The 19,500-nt window shown below is 44.8% G+C and overlaps 1 protein-coding gene across 1 annotated transcript in view; it reads left to right on the forward strand.

Moving 5' to 3' along the window:
* Nucleotides 1-19,500, forward strand: part of GRIN2B (glutamate ionotropic receptor NMDA type subunit 2B) — a 171,180-nt gene that overhangs the window by 32,471 nt on the left and 119,209 nt on the right. The window contains exon 2 of the mRNA XM_074164357.1: nt 17,361-17,959. Coding sequence (XP_074020458.1) covers nt 17,361-17,959 — 599 coding nt within the window. The remainder of the gene's footprint in view (nt 1-17,360; nt 17,960-19,500) is intronic.

Raw genomic sequence — 19,500 nt, forward strand, 5'->3', positions numbered from 1 at the left:
TCACAACACATAATTTATTCAGTGAATTTAGCTTCTTTTTCTGCTCATGGAATATCAATTGTGCGGATCATAATTTCCTCAAATTTATTTGAATTTATTCAGTGAACTTCTTGGAAAATATTTACTCTATGGATTGATACAGGCTGCATTACTTAATTATGGTTGGTCAGAGAGATCTATTTGGTATTGTTTCTGTTCCCTTGTTGAATGAGCACACAAGCACTTCTGGCTTGAATACTTGCATATGAACACAGAAGATGTACACTTCTGCAAGTTTTTGCACATTTCCATACATGAATATGCAGGTAAAACTCCTATACAGCAGCACTGACAGCAAACAAACCCAGACAAGCCAGGTCTAAGCAATTTTGCATAAAAATTGTGAATGAATGTTTTTAAAGGGCCTAAATTACCAGGACAAAAGTCTAATTTTATAGCAAAGTAACCTGGTCCTTCGTAAATGGCATCTTGAATGGCAATAATGGCGTATTGAATCAGAACCTAATAATTTACCTCTTTGCCTCTTTCTGCTGCTCGGTACAAGGATTTTATGTAGTAACATAGTCCCCAGCTTGGATATGTATTGTATGAAAACTGTTTTCTTTTTTTTTATCTGGCTGTATTTGTGACACTTGCTGTAAATGTACTCATGTCCTGCAATGGGTAGTGCTTGGCTGAATGGGAGACACGATTGCCTCGCTTCCATTAGTTATCCATTTCTAGCCTGTCTCCCTCGCTCCCACCTCCCACATCAGAAATGTGATGACGTGTAGTGTGGATAATCTGAAGCTTTCTAAACCACAGAATTTTAAATGTTTCCAAATGTCTGGCTCTGGTTTATGATGGAGGAGTGTGAGGGATCATGTTCATGAGGACATTTGCGCACGTGGGAGCAGTGTGGTCAATGCAGAGTGGAATAGGGAACAAAAAGAAAGAACTGGGCAGTCTTGAGCACTATGGTATAGGAACAGGGTGAAACATACCAATGTAAAGTCCAGGAACATGAAGATAGATAGGTCTACAGCACCTGGTTTGGAGCCATGTGGTGGAACCCACGCTAGATCTGAAGGATTTGAGCAGCAGAAATTGTTTGGAGATTGCAGCACTACCATATTTCTATTTTTTCTAGCTGGTCCGGGTGACTTTGTGCAGTCTGCTGGCCTGTATGGGAAGATTCTTTGTTACTCCTACTAATTGATCCTAAAAACAATGGGATTATCAGTTGGAAGCAAATGAAAAAGAGAAAAAGTGGGAGTATTATTTACTGATGTGATGACTGAGCCTTCGATATGAGACATCAGCATAAAAGGCAATTATGTTCCTAGGTGCCAGGCAGGATATTCCCTGCCAAGGCAGGGAAGTATCAGTATCATTGTAAAAGGCTCTACTGTAATTTCCTCTGGGTACAATTCTGCGTGTAATTCCAGTTACCCCAATTAAAGCAAAAAGGAGTAAGAAAAGTGTCTGGTTGGTAGAGAGAAGGAAGAACACGTTTTATAAGAGGAGACTAAGAAAGAGTAGCTTATCTAAACTGGCAAAATGCAGGCTCAGAGAACATAAAAGGCTGCCCTCCATTAAAACAAGAGAGAGGGGAAAACACCCTGGCAGTAGGAGAGCTCTTCAAGGTAAAGAGCAACTAGGACTGAACTGGCCAGGAATGGGCGTCAGCAGAAAGTCATTGGTACGAGGTTCTGCCCCAGCTTCCAAACCGCACAGGGAAAGCAAGAAACCGAACTCTTCTTCAGTGAGAGCATGATAGGTTCTTGAAAAGACTGATATGGAGAGGCTGTCTAGGAGACTGGGGCTGGGACATCCCTTCCAGACTGCTGTTCCTTAATTACATCAAACCCCATGTAGGCACTCTGTTCTTCCAAATTAAAAGGACCTTAATTCAGTTTAGTTCAATTTTCTTCTAAGGGTTGCTTTAATTTGGAAGAACTGTGTCCATTCAAGGCTAATGTGATTTAATGAATTCATGCTAAACTCACAACTTTAGTTAATTTGGATTAATTTTCCCAATTGCTCCTCAGCAGACAACCCTTAAGACATGTAGTAGAAATGACCAAGAAATCATGAGCACTACAGTCCTGCCCGTGATTCAGCTCGAAGCCAGCAAGTAGCTTTTCTGACTGCAGAAGGCCTGAAGAAACATCTGGCCATGCCTAACATGCTTCTCCCTGCTCCCTGGAGAGGCACTGGGAAGGGTGCGAGCTCCCAGACCTGCTGTCTGGGTTGTCCTTTTGGGTTTCACCTCCCTACTGCAGGGGCTGGGGGGAGTGGAGGAACAGATCAAGCTTATCCTTGTTTGGAAGGAGTATTAGTACGTCCCCATGGGAAGATGGGCTGTGTGGGACAACCTGTCCCAAAAGGTTGAGTTGGCTTTGGTTGCAAGTGGTGTTTGGCAGTAGATCCAGGGGAGTGCTGGCTGCTTGGCCATGTGCTAAGGAGCTACCTGCACACAGGAAAAAATATCTTCTTTTAATTCCTTGAACTGCACTCCGTTGATTACCATCGCCAGCTTTCAGGAGAGAAAGCGTGTTTCGCTGTAATGCTGCTCTAAGGGGGTTACAGCTGGCCTGCCATGGGTGGTGTTATTTCTGTTACTGCTATTAGTCGGCGCATCCGTATTTGCCTGTTTCTGGGCGGCACATCACGAGCGGGAAATCTGCGAGCCCTAATCTGCGGGGCTTTGGGAGGCGCGTAAGGGGTCACTGCCAGGAGGACCTGGCAGCGGCCGGGAGCGGTGGGAGGATTTAGCAGCACAGAGCGCGGCCACCACAGCCACTGCCATGCGGGAAGGGACCGTGCTGCCGTGGCTCTGCACGTTGCCATGGAAACAAAGCTGGATTCTTAATCAGGATGCGCGTGTTACATGGATGTGAATCCACCGTCTGCTGTCCTTTTGGCCTTACCTCCTGCTGCCCCAGTCCTGGCTGGTCAAGGCCACCTCAGGCCCAGCAGGCAGGAGGGGAGCCTATGAGGAGAGACCCTGTGGGGCTGGGGGGTGCAGGAGAAGGGTCCAAGGTGGGCATGGGAGAAAAGGTTTAAGATGTTGCCTGGGCCCTATGGAATGGAGAACAGCTTCTGCTGAGGCAGTGAGGGCAAAGGGAGCCCGAGCAGCAGGCAGCAAGGGTAAGTTTCCCATGGCAGCTGCGGTGGGAAGCACCCAGAGATACTGGGGTGCCCAGGTATTGCAGGAAGGGAGTGAGCCTTGGGGTGGTCATAGCTGCATGGCACATTTGTAGACCTTTAGGTAGCACCCAGCAGGCTAGCTCCAGGGGTGGTACAATCGTGCCATCACTAATTTAGCTCAGGGACTGTACTGAAATCACTCTTCAGCTTCAGGGATCCAAGCTAATGCTTCTGCAAGGTGGTGGTGTGCCTTGTGGGCTTACTAAATTGTCTAGGTTAGCCCTGGCATCTCTGACATGGGGCTGTGCCATTACACAATCCACGCATGGTTTTGAGATGCTTGGAGATGTGAGGAGGCTGTTGTGAAGTTGAAGCAATCATACAATATGCTAAAAACAAGCTTATGCAGATATGGGTCAGCAAAGAGATCTCATCTATCGTATTCCCTCTGCATTGAGTACATCAGCTGAGAAGAAAAATGTGCTAAATGAAAACCTTTTCAGTTGTAATACCTAGCCCATTCAATACCTGCAGGGCAGTACTTCAGGGAAAACCTAGAAGCTGTAGCAAAAGCTCTTGGTGCTTCAAGAGGCAGTAATCTGCCTTCTGAGTCCATGAACACTGCAAGATGCTGTTAAACTCTGAGGAGGTGGTTTGATGCAAGCAGTAGGATGGAAGGTGTTGCCCACTTACAGTCCTGAAAAACCCCCTACGAAGACTCACCAGGAATGGGACCAGTTATGTCTATTGCCCACATCCTGGCAGGAGGGGTTATGACCAGCCTGCTAAAAGTCCTTCAGCCTCTTCGGTCTGAAATGCTGTTGATCTTTAGTTTAGACTGTAAACAGTTGGGCAGCATCACTGAACACTGTTAAAATGTTGCTGTCAGTGTGCCCAGAGGACTGAGGGCTTCCTTCGTCGAAGTCCAAGGCGCACAACTGACCTTGTGCAAGGAAGTAAACTGCCCTGTTTAGAGGAGCCCTGAGAAGGGTTGAGTCCAAGGCCGGGAGGGCTTGTATGATTAATCTCTGCTGAAACAGACATGCTGGTGCTTATGGAGTGAAGTGAAAATCTTCTGGGGACCCAACAATTTGCTTGTTGCATAGCAATGAAATAGGGGAATTATCAATGAGCTGTGCAAAGTCCCCCACAGCAGACAGCTGAAGGGCAACTCATGGCCCCCAGAAAGCTGCCTGTAAAGAAGGGGATTTAGGATCTGCAGCCTTTTATGTATGGATGGAGTATGTACATTTTAAAACATGCAATTATGTAAAAATATTGCATACTTTTCCTTCCTTGGTTATCCTAGAGTTACATTATAAAGAGAGATTCCATGGGAAGGAAGGCCAGTGAAGGATATCGGTAAAGGCCGTGTTTTCCCAGTGATGAATAGTGAGGTTGTGTTCATAGCCTACTGCTGAATGCACAAGGAGCCTGCCCACATTCTCACTTCCACCTAGAGAGTATGGTGTGACTTTGAAGTTACTGGGGTTAGCCTGGTGAGTGAAAGGAGAAAGAGATCTACTATCAGCCCTTAGAACATAACAAGAGCAGCTGGACAGCAAACGAGCTGTAGAGCACTGAGTTGATATCTCCCACGTGGTGGACTTCATTCACCAAGCATGCCTACTCTGCAAGGCTGCAGAGATGATGAAAGTACATAGTTCATAAACTCTGTTTCTTCTACTCTTAGCACAGAGAAGAGGAGAATGTCCTCTGAGATAAAGTGTGCAAAGCGACTGCTGCAGGCTCCTACGCAGTGCAGAAGGATGCATAGTGTAGTAATGTACACATCCTGCATCCATTGAGATAATGAAAAGGTCGAGCTTCTTGCACTAGCCACCAAACTTGAAGGAAAGGTTTTTCATCTCAGTATTTCTCAGGCGCCAGATATTCAGAGGTTTTGCATGGAAAAGAGAAAAGGCACTTCTTCCTTCTAGCAAAAAAATGTATGCTGAAGCTAGATGACCAGAGCGATGACTTTGTCTCAGCTTCCAGAATTGCTTAGCTGCACCCTGAAATAAACCTTTCTGTGGCTATTCCCTTCCCACAAGTATTGCTTCTTCTGACCTGCCTAAAGGAAAGACAGTTTTGGTTTGTTTTTTTGAACCCAGATCATCTTGGTGTATATTAATTAGATGACTACGTGCCCCCATGAAGGATGAGTCCTGAAGGACTGTACTTTGTCGGGAAGAATAAAGTCTGTTAAAACCACATCTGCAATGCTTTCACCCACAATTTGAAGGCATGCAAGCTCTTTTCCTCTGGGCTGTGGCCAGGGCTTTGTAGTGAAGCAGCCTGTGTAATCCTTGGCTTTTCTTTCAGAGTGCTAACCAGAGGCTTAATTAGCTCTGAATGCACATGAGGTGATGTAGATACTAATCTTCAGTAAGGCTGGACTGCACCATCACCTCATTTCATAGGGACCATTGTCAGATGCTAATCCACTTCAGGTGCTGCCAGCCTGAGATGGAGTGGGACTGGCATATTGGAGATGTGGCAATTTGCCTGTCTTGAGCCATCCTGCATGTATGTGTGTGTGTATATATATATCTATATATGTATCTACACCTGCACGCACTGAAGAACCTGGAGGCAGCCGTGTACAGGAAGACAAGAAATAATGAGACAGAGTGATACAAAGTGGAAGGGAAAGACAAAGCATCACAGGCAATGGCTCTTCCCTTGCAGGAGGTGCAGTCCTGGACATGGCTTTTTTTTTTTTCCTCTCATATTCTTATTTGTTCATCTTTTGTCATGGGCCCTGGCCAGGCGACGTTCGGATTGAATAGCTCGTTTCTGCCTGGCTTGCTGTAGCTCCTGCTGATTCTTCCATCTACTTCCCACTCCCCCATCGTGCCAGAGTGTGTGGTTAAGAAAGAGGACAGACAACAGGAGATGCAGGAAAACAAGATGCATCGGCTTTTCCTTTGAGTCAGTCAAAGAGCTATTTCTATACCTTACACGCCTCACCCTGGCTTTTATTCTCTCAGATGCTTTTGTTACCCTTTATTATTAACGGCCAGCAGAGGCAAATTCTTTTACTGCTCCATCAATCCCTTTCTCTGCTGTGCCGATCCTCGACAGAAATCTCAGTGCCTCATGTGTGCATGTGATCTTGAAATAGATACGACAGTTCAGTCCCAGCCTTGGGTTTTGTTTAAAAAAGTGCAAAGCCTAATATAGATAGAAAAATTTGAATTCAAGTACAAAAAGAGCATCTTATTTATTATGCTGCTGCTTTTAAGTTATGTCAAGGGCATATTGAATATATAGATGGCACCTTCTATTAATGTGCAGGTTAGTATAGAAAAAACAGTGAATTCAATTATGTGTGCTCCAGCACAAAGTTGAGCTGACTAGAAATGGGCTTGTTGACTTTCATTGCCCAAGCAAAAAGAAGTACAAAACTGAAACTCACAGCACCCTTATTGCAAAGTCAGATGGACTGATTCCCTCTTCCAAATCCTCTTCATCAAAGCCTGAGGAGTGTAAACGTTCATGTGCCTAGATCATGGAGATGGATATAATGGTCCTTACAGCACCAGTCACTGTAGCAACCATGAATGTGAAGTGTTTCAGGAACTGTGGGGAAGATTGCAAGCTCTAGCTCTTCAAGTGTCCTATGGTCCGGTCTTTTACTAAGAGCAACTTCCAGTTCGTTGGAGTTCAGAAACGGCTTTTCCTTGAATAGGAGGTTTGACACAATTTCTGCCTCAGTTTCATAGCAGCAAGGGGTATGGCAAATGGCTGTTAATCATCAGGGCAAAGAAAAGGAACTAAAGAGCTATGATCCCAATACAAAATAAAAGGAAGCAATAATTCAGCAGGTGTGAATTTGGCAGAACATCCCGCAAATGTTTGGATGGGCATGTGTACGTGCAGAGGACTTCATACATTTGAGAGTGTTTTTTGTCTGTAAAGCTGTAGGAAACCTCTTATTGAGTTTCTGAGACTTAATAGATGGGAGCTCAAGAAGAACATTTGAGGAGGGAGCTTCTTTCCTTTCTAATATCTGTGTAAATAACTCCATGTGCTTTATTGGTCTCAAAGTCTCCACAGTGGGGAAGAGGAGAATCAATAATTGTTTAAAACTTTGTGAACCAATTAGATGAGCAAGACAGGCATGACAGCAGCTTCCCAACAGAGGCACTGCTCACTGGCTGATTAGGAAGGTGAGCTGGGTAGAGAGAAGGTAGGTGCTGCCACATTTTCATCCATCCTGGAGCACGAGAGGTAACTAGCTATAGCCAAAGCCAGCTCTGAGGGGGATGAGGCCTTCAAGCATGACAAATGAGGTGGCATATTGAAATCCTTATTGCTTGTTCCAGCCAAGGACTCTTGTAACACAGTGATACAGTCACTTTTCAAAGCAGGGGCTGAATCCAGAGTCCAGGTCCAATGGTTCAGAAATCCGCCTCTGGTTCCTCTCCTTAAGCTTAGACAGTCTCCAGCTGGATCTGAAACCAGAAGGAGTGTCACCACGGCAGTGTAGGCCAGGATTTGAACTAGTTCACACTCCTCTCCTGACATGACAGCTCTACTGGACCTGAGCTGGAGCTTCCATACAGTGCTAATGCATGGATGCCTTAGGGCCAGCTCAGGATTTCTATCCCTCCTGTTGCCTGGTGCAGACGTACATGTTATGTGCTAATGAGGCAGCTGCTTGCCAGCAGAGTGTCCAAACAAAAGTGGACCAGGGTACTGCTTCTTAATTTTATGCCCAGGCTCTTTTATACTATGGTGGCAGCATAAGGAAGGTGGTAAAATCCCTCTTAAAATGCACCACACAAGCTGCCTTCTCGCCTGGTGCACTGTGAGGGGCTGACTTTACTCCTCTCCCAGCCCATGCTATAAAATGCAAGTTGGGGTGAGCTGGGGTGAGTCAGGTTTAGGAGAGCTCAGGGCAGGGGGGAGGTGTACTCTAAGCAAGCAGCACCTCCTTTCCAGAGAGACAGGATCTGATTTGGAGGGCACAGTGAAGGGTAGCATGGAACCTCATGGTCTCAGAAGGCTGTGAGTATGAAATGGATGAATGCTTACTCCCAGGGTCAGGAGGAGAAAAGGTGGGATCCCTTCTTTCTGAGTTTTGGGGCCACCTCATGGCAGGAAGCCAGTGATCTGGGCTAATGGAATAAATTTGTGGCACTGAATTGCCAGGTCAGAGCGGTGTGTGAACGCAGGGAAGCAAATACAGGAGCACATATGCTTCACACCTTCTTCTGGCACCACAGAGCAAAACAGCACCAAGGGGCATGGAAGCAGTCAGGAACCAGCCCTGGATAAGGAGGCCTGTGCGGGCAGGATGAGGGGAAATCTTGACTTGACTCTTTGCCTGCCCCTGGTTACCTGGCACAAGAAGTCCAGGCGAGTGGTCCATTAGTCCCCCCTCCTCTTCCCAGCAGGCAGCTGGTGGATGAGTCTGTCTTTGGGTTGATGGTCACGATGCCCAGCCCCATCCATTCCAGACCTGACACTGGCACCCTGTGCAGCACTGCAGGGAGCAACGTGGGACCCCCAGTGCTGGCTATAAGGAGCTTATGGCCATGGCTGCATTACGTGCACCTGGTTGCCAGGGAAACTCTGCTGCTGAACTGGGACCAGAGTGGTGGGGGCCGGACCTTTTCCTTCTCTTTTTTTTTTTTTTTTTTTTTGACTCAGAGCATCAATTATGACCCTTTTAGGGAAGAGGCAGACAGGTGTGTGACAGTGGGAAATCTGGAATCTGTGTAATCTAGTCTGATCTCAGCTCTTGGTTTTGTCCCTTTGCTAAAGAGCGCTTCCATTTGAAGTGTTTGGGGTTTTTTTTTGTTTGTTTTATTTTGGTTTGATTTTTTAAAATTTTTTTTTGAGTATGAGAATTGCATATTCACTGCTGGGCAGAATGGATGAGGCTGAAACCTTTTACTGCTCCTTGCCTTAAGGTAAGTGGAGGGTACATCTATCTACACAGGCTTTGCCTTCAGCTACTTGCTCACTTGCATTCTGAGGCAAGCCAGTTCTGATCCAAAGGGTACGTAAGCTATATCAGCACATAGAAAATTATCTGAACTGGTTAATAAGGCCAGCTTCTAAGAAAAGATTAAGTCCTGGCACAGTATTACCTTAAATTGACTACTTTGCTTCAGCTGTGGTCCGGCCAGCTGAGAGCATAGGCACAGCCAACTTCGCTCTGTCCATAAAGGCTGAGTAGACCTTGGCATCATCAGGACTGCAGGTGCCATGTGTTGGGACGCAGAGCAACTAACAGCCTGGCCTGCGAAGGTTAGTGCTTAAAATAGCAATGCAGAATTTGAGAGAAAGGGGGTATCGCTACTTCATGAGACAGAAGGGGAATGGAAGCCCTCACAGACACACTCTGACCTGTCCACAGCTGGGCCACAGTGTGAGGAGATCTTCAGCTCCTGAGAGGCTCAGAGGGCATTGGATGCAATGCTGAACTTCCAGGCCTTATCCAAATAGACTCTGTGAACCTTTAGAGGTTCAGCTCATAATAAGGTTTGCTCATAATAAGAGAGACCGAAGGCATACTTGATGCAATGGAAGAGCAGTTAATTTAGAAATGATAAAAAGAAATTGTATTTCACCCTGGATAGTGGATTTGAGAAATTTATTCAATGACATCTTGCCAAATGCTGTGAGTGGACTTTTTAAAGAGTGCTGGATAGTTTTATGGCTGCTATTGATTAATATGGCTATACCAATGACATCCCATTCAACTTATAGTCAAAATTCAGTCCTAAGTCTGGAGGGCAAGACAGCCAGAAAAGAAGCCCCAGGCAAACACCATGATGTAATTGGATGGATGAGTAATGGGGCAGTCTGACTTTCCTCTAACTGTGTTGGGCTGGCAATGTCAGTATATTAAGCCAAACTAGTGGGCTTGTCTGAGCTGGGACAAGGGAGCTAGGTGTGGGCTGTTCAGATTGCCAGCATGGTATAACATGGCACCTGGTGGGTGGAATCTATCCAGAGTGACCAGTGATTTAATCTATCCAGAGTGACCAGTGGTTTAATCCATCCATGTAAGCTCATCAAACAAGGAAACACACACATACAGAGGTGAAAATGGAAATGCATCAAGCCTGGTGTGAAAACTGTTTATCCTGGCAGCTTGCTAACTGCCATTTCCCCTCTGTGGAAAAGTGCTGGCATCCATATGTGATGCTCTGAGAAGCTGGTATGGCATACCATCGTATACTAGCCTGCTTTGACCAGTGATTGGGTATAAAATTCACAAACGGTGCACCGTCTCCCTAGCCAAACAACTTCAGAGGTTTTTCTCCGAATTGTATGTCAGACAATGGCCCTAGCATGTTTGACTCTTTCATCTTTTTTATTAACTGCATGTGGCATGGAGTGAAACAATCCCAAGATCAAGAATCTAGGGTATTGTGGGTTTCCTTTATTGCAAAATGTTTGAACGAATGATTTCTGTAGACCATGAAGTGGAATGTGGAAGTCACTTAGCTGTTTCCAGCCCCTGAGTCATCTTTAATCAGAAACCTTTTTACTGCAACTCTCAGGAGCTCCTTGGTGCCGGAGCGCTTAAACAGTTGCCCCTGGGCTAGAGCTCTGCAGCAGATCTGTTTCCGCTGCTACAGAGAGATTAATGTCCAAGCCATGACTGGGATCTGTGTATATGATGATACTTAGGTGTATAATGTCCTTATACACATGAATCTTGGTACATTTGTTACCGTTTACCAGTGCAACAAAATTGAGCTACACTCACAAGTCTAGATTCCTTATCGCAATTATTCTCAGTAGCTACCAGGGATTGTGGCTTCCAGAGAAGACCTAGAGAATCATCAACCATTTTCCTAATTGCCACAGACCTCCTTTTGTGGCTATTTTGTATGCCTTTCCTGGCAGGGATTAGAAGGACAGCAACATGCTGTCCTGTAAGAGAGGGCTCTTACAGCCCTGCACTGATTGATCACAGTACATCCTGCCTGCCTTTCCATCAGTGAGGACACTGAATCGAGTCCCTCCCTTTCACTCATCCACCAGTTTCTGTAATCACTTTTCTATAACCATCATCTCTGATCTATGCATCCTTCTGTCAAATAGGGCCAGTGTGTTCAGTAGTTATTATGAGAACGAGGGAGGGAACTGATAAATGATACGATTATGTAAACCACGTTTCTGCATCTAACGAATTCGAACTTGCCACTGACGGCACATTCCCAGGGCAGCTTGGAAGATTTTCACCAAGAACAATCTACTCATCAGTGAATCAGAGCACTGGGAAAGGATTGCAGGAGGTCATCTTCTCCATATGCTGTGCAAGCCAAAATCAGTAATAGCCCAGGGAACCTGTTCCAGTCAGACAGGAAAGTTTTGAAATCCTACTAAATAGTATCAAGTAGGCAGGGAGTCATTACGAAATGACACAGTCTGATGTGCCCCAACCTTACTTTGATTAGGTTTTTCTGTGAATATATGTATTTGTGGAAATGTGAGTGTGTATGTGTGTGAGAGACGCAGAGATGCTGTTCTAGATGCCAATCCCACCACGAGGACACCGTGCTAGGGCCGTAGTGTCACTGTGTTCTCATAATCCCTACTGCAAGCACTCAAGGAAAGGACTCGCACAGGATGATGCAGTGCATAATATTAAAAACAGAGTTTTATTGTATTGAGTCGTTGAAAACTAAATAAAAAAATTTAAATATGGGGAGAAAAAACAAACAGGCAGAAGATCCTGACTGCAGGCTAGCCTGAGGCAGTGATGCATTTGTGGTAAGAATAAACAGGAGTAAATGAACACTTAAGCAACAAGGATCTTGATTTCCTGTCAGATTTGTTATAACAAACAGGACTCAGAAATATAGAAAATTTAATTATAAGACTTTGAACTGTTGTGGCATTTTCCATCATGAACAATAAAACTCCCAGTGAATCAGGTATCCCACCAGGCCTGTGACAAATAGGTACACAGTGGCGTCTCAATTTTGAAGAAAAGAAATACATAAGCAGGGAAATTAAGGTCTATGTTTTCCCAGAAGTTATTTGGTGCTTGCTCACTCCTTTTTGCCCCAACAAAATGTGTGGTAGGCAGGGCCAAAGTCTAAACAAGAGGCAGCCTTATGTGATTTGTCTGTAGGTTATAGAGGAATTTTGCAAATCAAGACTACTAAAGACACACAAAGAGCTTTTCTTCTAAATTAGGAAAAGGAGAAGAGGGCTTTGGAAAATGACAGTGGCTTGAGTCATTAGGATCTTACAGGATCCCCATTGTAAACTGGAAAGGAAGGACAGACCCCAGATTTTAAATTATGGCTGCGCAAGAAGCTTAATGAAGCAGCAAATGGCGTTCGATATACTGATGTTCCCAAAAGCCTAATAAAAAGGGGCTACTCCCAGAGCAGCACAAATGTATTTCTCCTGCACCTGTGCAGAGATAGCAGCCCAAGGCATTTTGAAAAAATATGGTTTATTTCTCCAAATCCGAAAAGCAAATACATGCTCTTGCCTTGCTCCTCAGTCAAATTCCTTGTGCATAACTTGACACACCCGGCCCTTGTGGGGAAAGGTGGCTACTTGCCACCAGTAGCAGAAACCTATTCGTAGCTCAGCCACCAGAGCATGGTGCACAGAACCAGATTTACATTCATACAGGCTGCACAGACGAAATGTAACATGCTGATCTCCTCACTCCCCAGGTCAGCAGTTATGCTATGGCTCAGTGAAAGGCTCTCTCATTCCTCAAGATGACTGGCAACCATTTTTGGGGATCTTGCATTCCTCTGCTTTAGGGATGTTCTCTAGTCTGCCCCATGCCGAGAAGCATTTTTGCTCAGGATAGTAGGATGTAGTTTGTAAGGCAGTAATTGCTTTTGCTTGCTTGGGGAATCCAGAGAGGCTGTTAGGAAGAAACTTGTGAGAAAAGCACCCTGGGGACCTCTCCTGCCACATCTGAGGTAAATGGTTTGTTAAATGGCAGTGATTGGTTTCAAATGGTGCAGCTGCAGGAGGGCTCCTTGGAGAGTCACCTGCAGTTTTGCCAAAGGCCTGCATTTCTGGTGAGGTGTGGGTCAGACCTGGCCTTTGTGCAATATCTGCATGGGCCTGCCCCTGAGGGACAGAAGGCACTAGGCAACTTAGGAGTGGTGGCAAGAATTCTTGGTTGCTCTCTAAACCTTGTGCCACTTCTGCAAACCCTCTTCCATCCACCTAGGAACTCGCCGGTGACCAGTCTCCAAGAGGAGGCTTCATGGTGAGTGCTTTTGTGCCTTCGCCATGTGCAACCCAGCCTCCTTATCTGAGGGCTTGAACGTGCAGGAGGAGGAGGCAATACTTGTCCCAGCAGCAGTAAACTCAGAGCAGATTTTCTGTGGGAAGCCATCTGTCAGCTGGGGAGTGGTGCTGTGTCAATTGATCGGCTCCACCTCCAGCTCCGCTTTGCAAACCATGGATCCCTGACCTTGCAGGGTGGCAGTGGGGGAGTAGTAGGATCTCTGGAGGCATTGAGATCTTGTAATGGAGCCTCTACTCTTTCAGACTGTGTGAGGGACACCCTGCGGCATCTTGCTGTCTCTTGCAGCAGTTAGCTATGGAAAGCCTGAGCTTGCAGGTGAAAGGGCCCTAGGAGAAAGACAAGATTTTCCCCTGTAGCCAGGGGATTGTATTTCACCTAGATGATGTGCAATACAAGGGATGACTTCTGCTTCGAATTCAACCTATCCCAAACTTAAATCTGTCTCCCAGTGGCAATGTTGAACCATGTTTTGGCTGTTCCAAGGTGAAAAAGGGAGGTGGAGAGTGTGAAATTTCTGCAGGAGAAAAATAGGAGCTTTAATATTTGGAGGGGTAAAATACTCATAGAATAGAGTCATAGAATCATCCAGGTTGGAAAAGACCCTTGGGATCATCGAGTCCAACCATCTTCCCCACCCTACAAAGTTCTCCCCTACACCGTATCCCCCAACACCACATCTGAGCGACTCTTAAACTCATCCCAGGATGGTGACTCAACCCCCTCCCTGGGCAGCCCCTTCCAGTGTCCGACCACTCTCCTTTTTGGTAATAAAGCAATAATGATTCTATAGGGGATAGGTGTGTAAAAATGGTAAGCCCCCTTAGATGTATCTCCTAATTTAAAAGGTTTCACTGTCACACCACAGTAAGATCAAATTCCTGCTCTGTCAGTTAGCCCTGTGGTTCTTTGTCAGTTCATCTCCTTTTTTTCCCTGACTTTCCATCAGGTGTGGTCAAAAATAAGGACAGGAAGGAAACTGTGACTCTCAGGCATTTTTCTTAGTTTGCTTTTTGTACCCCAAAAGGTACTCACTGAGATTCCCATCCAGCTCTATCAGCAATTCTCCTGATTTATTATGAGAGGGACATTTTCTTCTACACCGTTGTCCGTCCTTCCTTGCTCGGCCCTCTCTTTTCTGATTGCTGAGTTGGTTAAGGAATGAAGAACATTTGGCTAGCCCAAGTATTGGGGTGATCAAATGCCAGGAGATATCTTGGCAAGCCAAAAGCTGGACTGGCTCACACCTCCTTAATGCTCTCATTTTGAACAGGAGTTGCCTCTTCTTGCTGCTTCTATAATAAAAATGCAAGCAGTTTCTCAAGAGCAATTACTACATGCACAGCCAAGTGGTCTGTGCTGTTTGATTTAAGGAGGGGTGCTTACATTTATCGGTGGAGAGGAATTGTTTAGCTGGGTTGTGATAAAGCTATCTATTTGGTGTATTGATTTTTGATGTTCGGATACACTCTGGTTAGTGAGGAGCTCCGAATTTTCTCCCCCCAAGTCTTTGAGACTGAATTCCCTTCAACAGTTGGGCTGTGCACTCCTGTGGAACGAACTGTTAGTGGGCGCTTTAGCTGGAGGATCTGACCCGGTTTAGAACCTCAGGGAGGGCAGTACGTCCTGCACCTACTAACTCCTCTGTGTGTGTGTATGCAGCCTTGAAATACTAGTGGATTTACCATCTCCCATCCCCTATTTGTCACTGGGTAGAGCATCCGGTACATTTTCAGACAAGACTTCAAGAAGCTGTGTGTCAGATGTTCCTGTAATTCGGTAGCCAGGTCCTCTGGGTGTTAGACTCTCTGCTAGAAACTGTGGAAATTCGCATGCAATTTAGAAGTTCTTATGCATAAGTATAGAAAAGCTTTTGTTGAATTTAATATAAAAATAAATACTAGTCATTAATGTAGCTGTCTTGCTTTTTCATGTTACAGTAAGGTTGAGTCTTCACGCTCTACCATTCAGTTTGCTACAAGTGGCTTTCAAAGGCACAGTGCAATGAAGGGTATTGGGGGTGCTTGTTCAGGCTTTCTTCAAGCTCTGGCAGATGTTGTGACAATAGTTCAATCTTTCCTCTGCCTTTCTTGATTTTCTTCATAAGCTTCAAAGATAAAAAGTTTCTTTTTATTGGAAGAGTAAATTCTTTTCCTGAGCACAGTTCTGGTAAAAGCAGGTTTTTCCACAGATTGAGAGGCTCAGTTGCTGCTTCTGTTTTTTCAACTTGTCTCCTTCTTTTCCTTTTTCATTTCGTGTATGTTTATTTTTCCAGTGAGCAAGAGCAGCCCTAAGAGTACTTTCACAAGTGGGTGGTGAGCCGTGTGGAGGAAGTGAACGGACTTTAATCACCAAACCTCATAGGAGAGGCATGAGGATCTGGGAACAAGGACCCTTTCGTACAGGATGTGGCCCATAGGGAGTTCAGGGAAGAGAAACACACAGCTTAAGGCTAAGGCTGGATGCAGAATCAGAGCTTTTGCTTTTTTTTTTTTTTCTGGAGTTGCTGAGCTATGGCATATTATGCCAACAGAGAAAATGATTATAGGTAATCAAAACCATGACTGAAAAAGGGATGGATAGATGGATCGATGGATGGCTGATTAACTGGCATCCCTGCTGAAAAACAGCTTTACCTGCCAGGCTGAAGAGTGAGCTCTCTGTAGGAGAGTGAGTTGGTAGAGAGCTGTTCTAAATGTGAATATCTTGAGGTAATGTCTTGAGACATTTGCACAATGAGTTTCCTCAGGTCTAAAACTCTTTACCTCCTTTTGTATCTCTGGTTCAGCTCTTCTGGTTTATTGAAAGAAGGCGGGGCTGCTATCTCATTCCTAAAAATGGTGATTGGATTTGGAGAACTTTCTTATTGTAACGGGAATCTCTGCAGAGAGATATAATTTAATTCTGATTTTTTCTTTTGTTTGCTTCTGATCTAATCCTACTCTACAGAAGTCAGTGGGAGTTTGCAGTTGATTTTAAAAGACAGAAGATCAATCTATAAGAGAGCATATTGGCAAATGCTTTTTCCATTCCGTTCCATCATGAATTGGGCAAAAGCGGGGACTTGGATTTTACTGGATCTGTCACAAATTGAAAGCTTGGTATCTTGTGAAATCCCAGGACAAAAAAAGGCTTACACTATGCCATGGGAGAGCTTAGATCTGTACAAAACTCCCTTGGAGTCTTGGAGGTTATAAAATGATACAGGTTCTGATTCTTGCAAAGATGAACGTGATATGGTAGAAGAATATGAAAGCAATACCAAGAGAAATATTGAGCTGATGTTTCTCCAAAACATGGTATAAAAAAAAACCATGATAGTTTAGAATTTTATTTTTTTTCCACTTTAGTATGTTTTATGTTGTTCTGAGACTGAGCCTTCACAGTTGTAGCATGCTGTGCTACTGCTTGGTTTGAGAGGAGCTTGCAGTGGAGGTTCTCAGAACTATTTGTGTCCAATGGTTTTACCTACTCTAATTGTACTTCAGTTTGGATGCTCAAACTAGAGTAACTGTCCCAAACTAAGTCAATATCAAACTTTCTGTGTATCCTGTTTGTACTACATATAATGTTATGATAATCCTGGGATTAAAACTCTTAATTTCTGCAACCGTGTCATATTTTGTACATATTGTCTTTTTCTGTCCTCACTTGTGTACCACTTGTTCCCTGTCTGTTAGAATCATGCCTAACATTTGAAACCTTAAAGTAATTTCAGCAACCTGCCTTTAAAAATAAAGTAAGGACAGCTGGCCATAGAAAGGCTTTTACTTCCTTCCCACTTGCTTCACTTAAATTTTAAATTTTTAAAACTTAAAAAAGCTTAAGCTCTGGACAAGGCATGAAGTGTATGACTGCGTGCCTCCCCCTCCATGCTCAGTGGGTTGACTAGAAATGCTGTTTATTTTCTTTGACCTATTCTTGTTTTCTTTTTCTCTCTCTTCCTCTCTTTGACTTCCTATTCTAGGATGAGTCATCCATGTTCTTCCAGTTTGGCCCATCAATAGAACAGCAAGCCTCTGTCATGCTCAACATCATGGAAGAATATGACTGGTACATCTTCTCCATTGTCACTACTTACTTCCCCGGTTACCAGGACTTTGTGAACAAGATCCGCAGTACCATTGAGCACAGCTTTGTGGGTTGGGAACTGGAGGAGGTCCTCCTGTTGGACATGTCCCTGGACGATGGGGACTCAAAGATCCAGAACCAGCTCAAGAAGCTCCAAAGCCCTGTTATCCTCCTCTACTGCACAAAGGAAGAGGCCACCTACATTTTTGAGGTGGCCAACTCTGTGGGCCTGACAGGCTATGGTTACACGTGGATCGTGCCCAGCCTGGTGGCAGGGGATACAGACACAGTGCCATCCGAGTTCCCCACCGGGCTCATCTCTGTCTCATATGATGAATGGGACTACGGTCTTCCTGCCAGAGTGAGGGATGGAATAGCCATAATCACCACGGCTGCTTCTGATATGCTGTCTGAACACAGCTTCATCCCTGAGCCCAAGAGCAGCTGTTACAACACCCAGGAGAAAAGGATTTACCAGTCCAACATGCTCAACAGGTAAGGGTAGGGGCTGGGCCAGTCTTACAAAAAGGGGTCAGAGAGAACCACTGAGACCAGAATAATTCTGCTAGGGCACATGGTGCTTTGGGACAGTGGGTGGGATTGGCCAGAACCTGGACAATGTTCTGGAGATGTGCTGGACTCGCATTGCTGTGCATCATGTGTGCCAAATACTCTTACCCCGTTAGAAAGCCTCTATATAACATAGGATGTAAGCCAGCAAGAGAAAAATGAACAATGAAGGCATAGTGCAAAAAATTTGAGTGTGCCCCTTGATGCACAAAATTTTGCTTTTATAGCAGCGCTGAACTTCTTGGAGTGTCTTTGCATGAACTGGTCTGTAACTCTCAGGCGGGTTCTTGCTGCAAGCAGCGGGGATGTTTGTATTGAAATCTAGAAGGCATCAGGTTCTGTTCCAGGCACCAGCATTATGTGAATGGTTGTCCTTTATGGGTGATGGTTGTGTAACCCACCTGGAATAGTTCCATGGCACTTGTTGTCTGAGGACCAGCTGTCCTGCTGTCCATTAGCCCTGAATTACAGGAGAGAAGGAAGTGCAGAGAGATGTGGAGAAATAGAGTTGCAAAGAGTTAGAGTCAACAACTATGCTCAGCTCCTGCTTTATACTGGAAGTCTTTAAAGCCCTTGGCTGTCTTAAGAATCCAGTTTACCTCAAAGAGAAGGATTTGTGCTATCACCCTGTTGGCACCTTGTTGGCCATTGTCTGCTGTGTGTTTTGGGTCCCATTCTCTCTTGTGCACATTATGCAGAGAGCCTAGACACCTCCATCAGAATGACAATTTCTTCTAGATGGAAAAGAGCATTTAAAAATAGGGAAAACCTGTTTGAATAAACTTCATCTTTTGATCCAGATTCAGATTTTTTTTTTTAAGAAACAGTGCTAAGATGCCTGTTTAAGGTCATAGAGGAACCCTGTGGTGGAACAACCTCTACAACAGTGTTCTGATTACTAGATCTTCCTTTTTGTCCTAGCTGGATTTTTAGGGTGTTGCTAAGCAACCCAGATAATTAGACATGGGATCTGCAATTAGCGAGATGTCCCTTCACCTGCTCAGCTGTCATTCTCCAGTGTTTTACATACAGAATCCTTGGGCAGGTTGGTCTCTGTGGTAGGATAAGGGGAATCCAAACAGTAGACATCAGGATTGGTGGCCGCACAGAGCTCAGCATCTTTGTTCATTTGTCATGATGAATCATGGAACAGTGTAAATGTGATGGACTGGTTTGTGTGCTGTGACCCCTCACTGTCAACTGTCTTAGGCAGATAGAGGGACTGGTGGAGAAGAAAGCAGATTTTGCTTTGCCTGAAAGTTGAGGACTTAAAGTCTATTTTTTGACCCATTATATTATCCATAATGCTATCTGCTATTTGTTGTCTGTTTCTATGATCCACTGGCATATTACCAGGTCTTACTGCCTTTACTTCCTCATCCTCATATTGGCTTTTTGCTGTCAGCAAGCTTTGGAATCACCAAAAGTGCCCAAAGCTTTTATGAGTTTCCTTCCCATCTAGGCTT

Source organism: Numenius arquata, chromosome 2 (assembly GCF_964106895.1).
Source record: "Numenius arquata chromosome 2, bNumArq3.hap1.1, whole genome shotgun sequence".
NCBI classification, from domain to species: Eukaryota; Metazoa; Chordata; class Aves; order Charadriiformes; family Scolopacidae; genus Numenius; species Numenius arquata.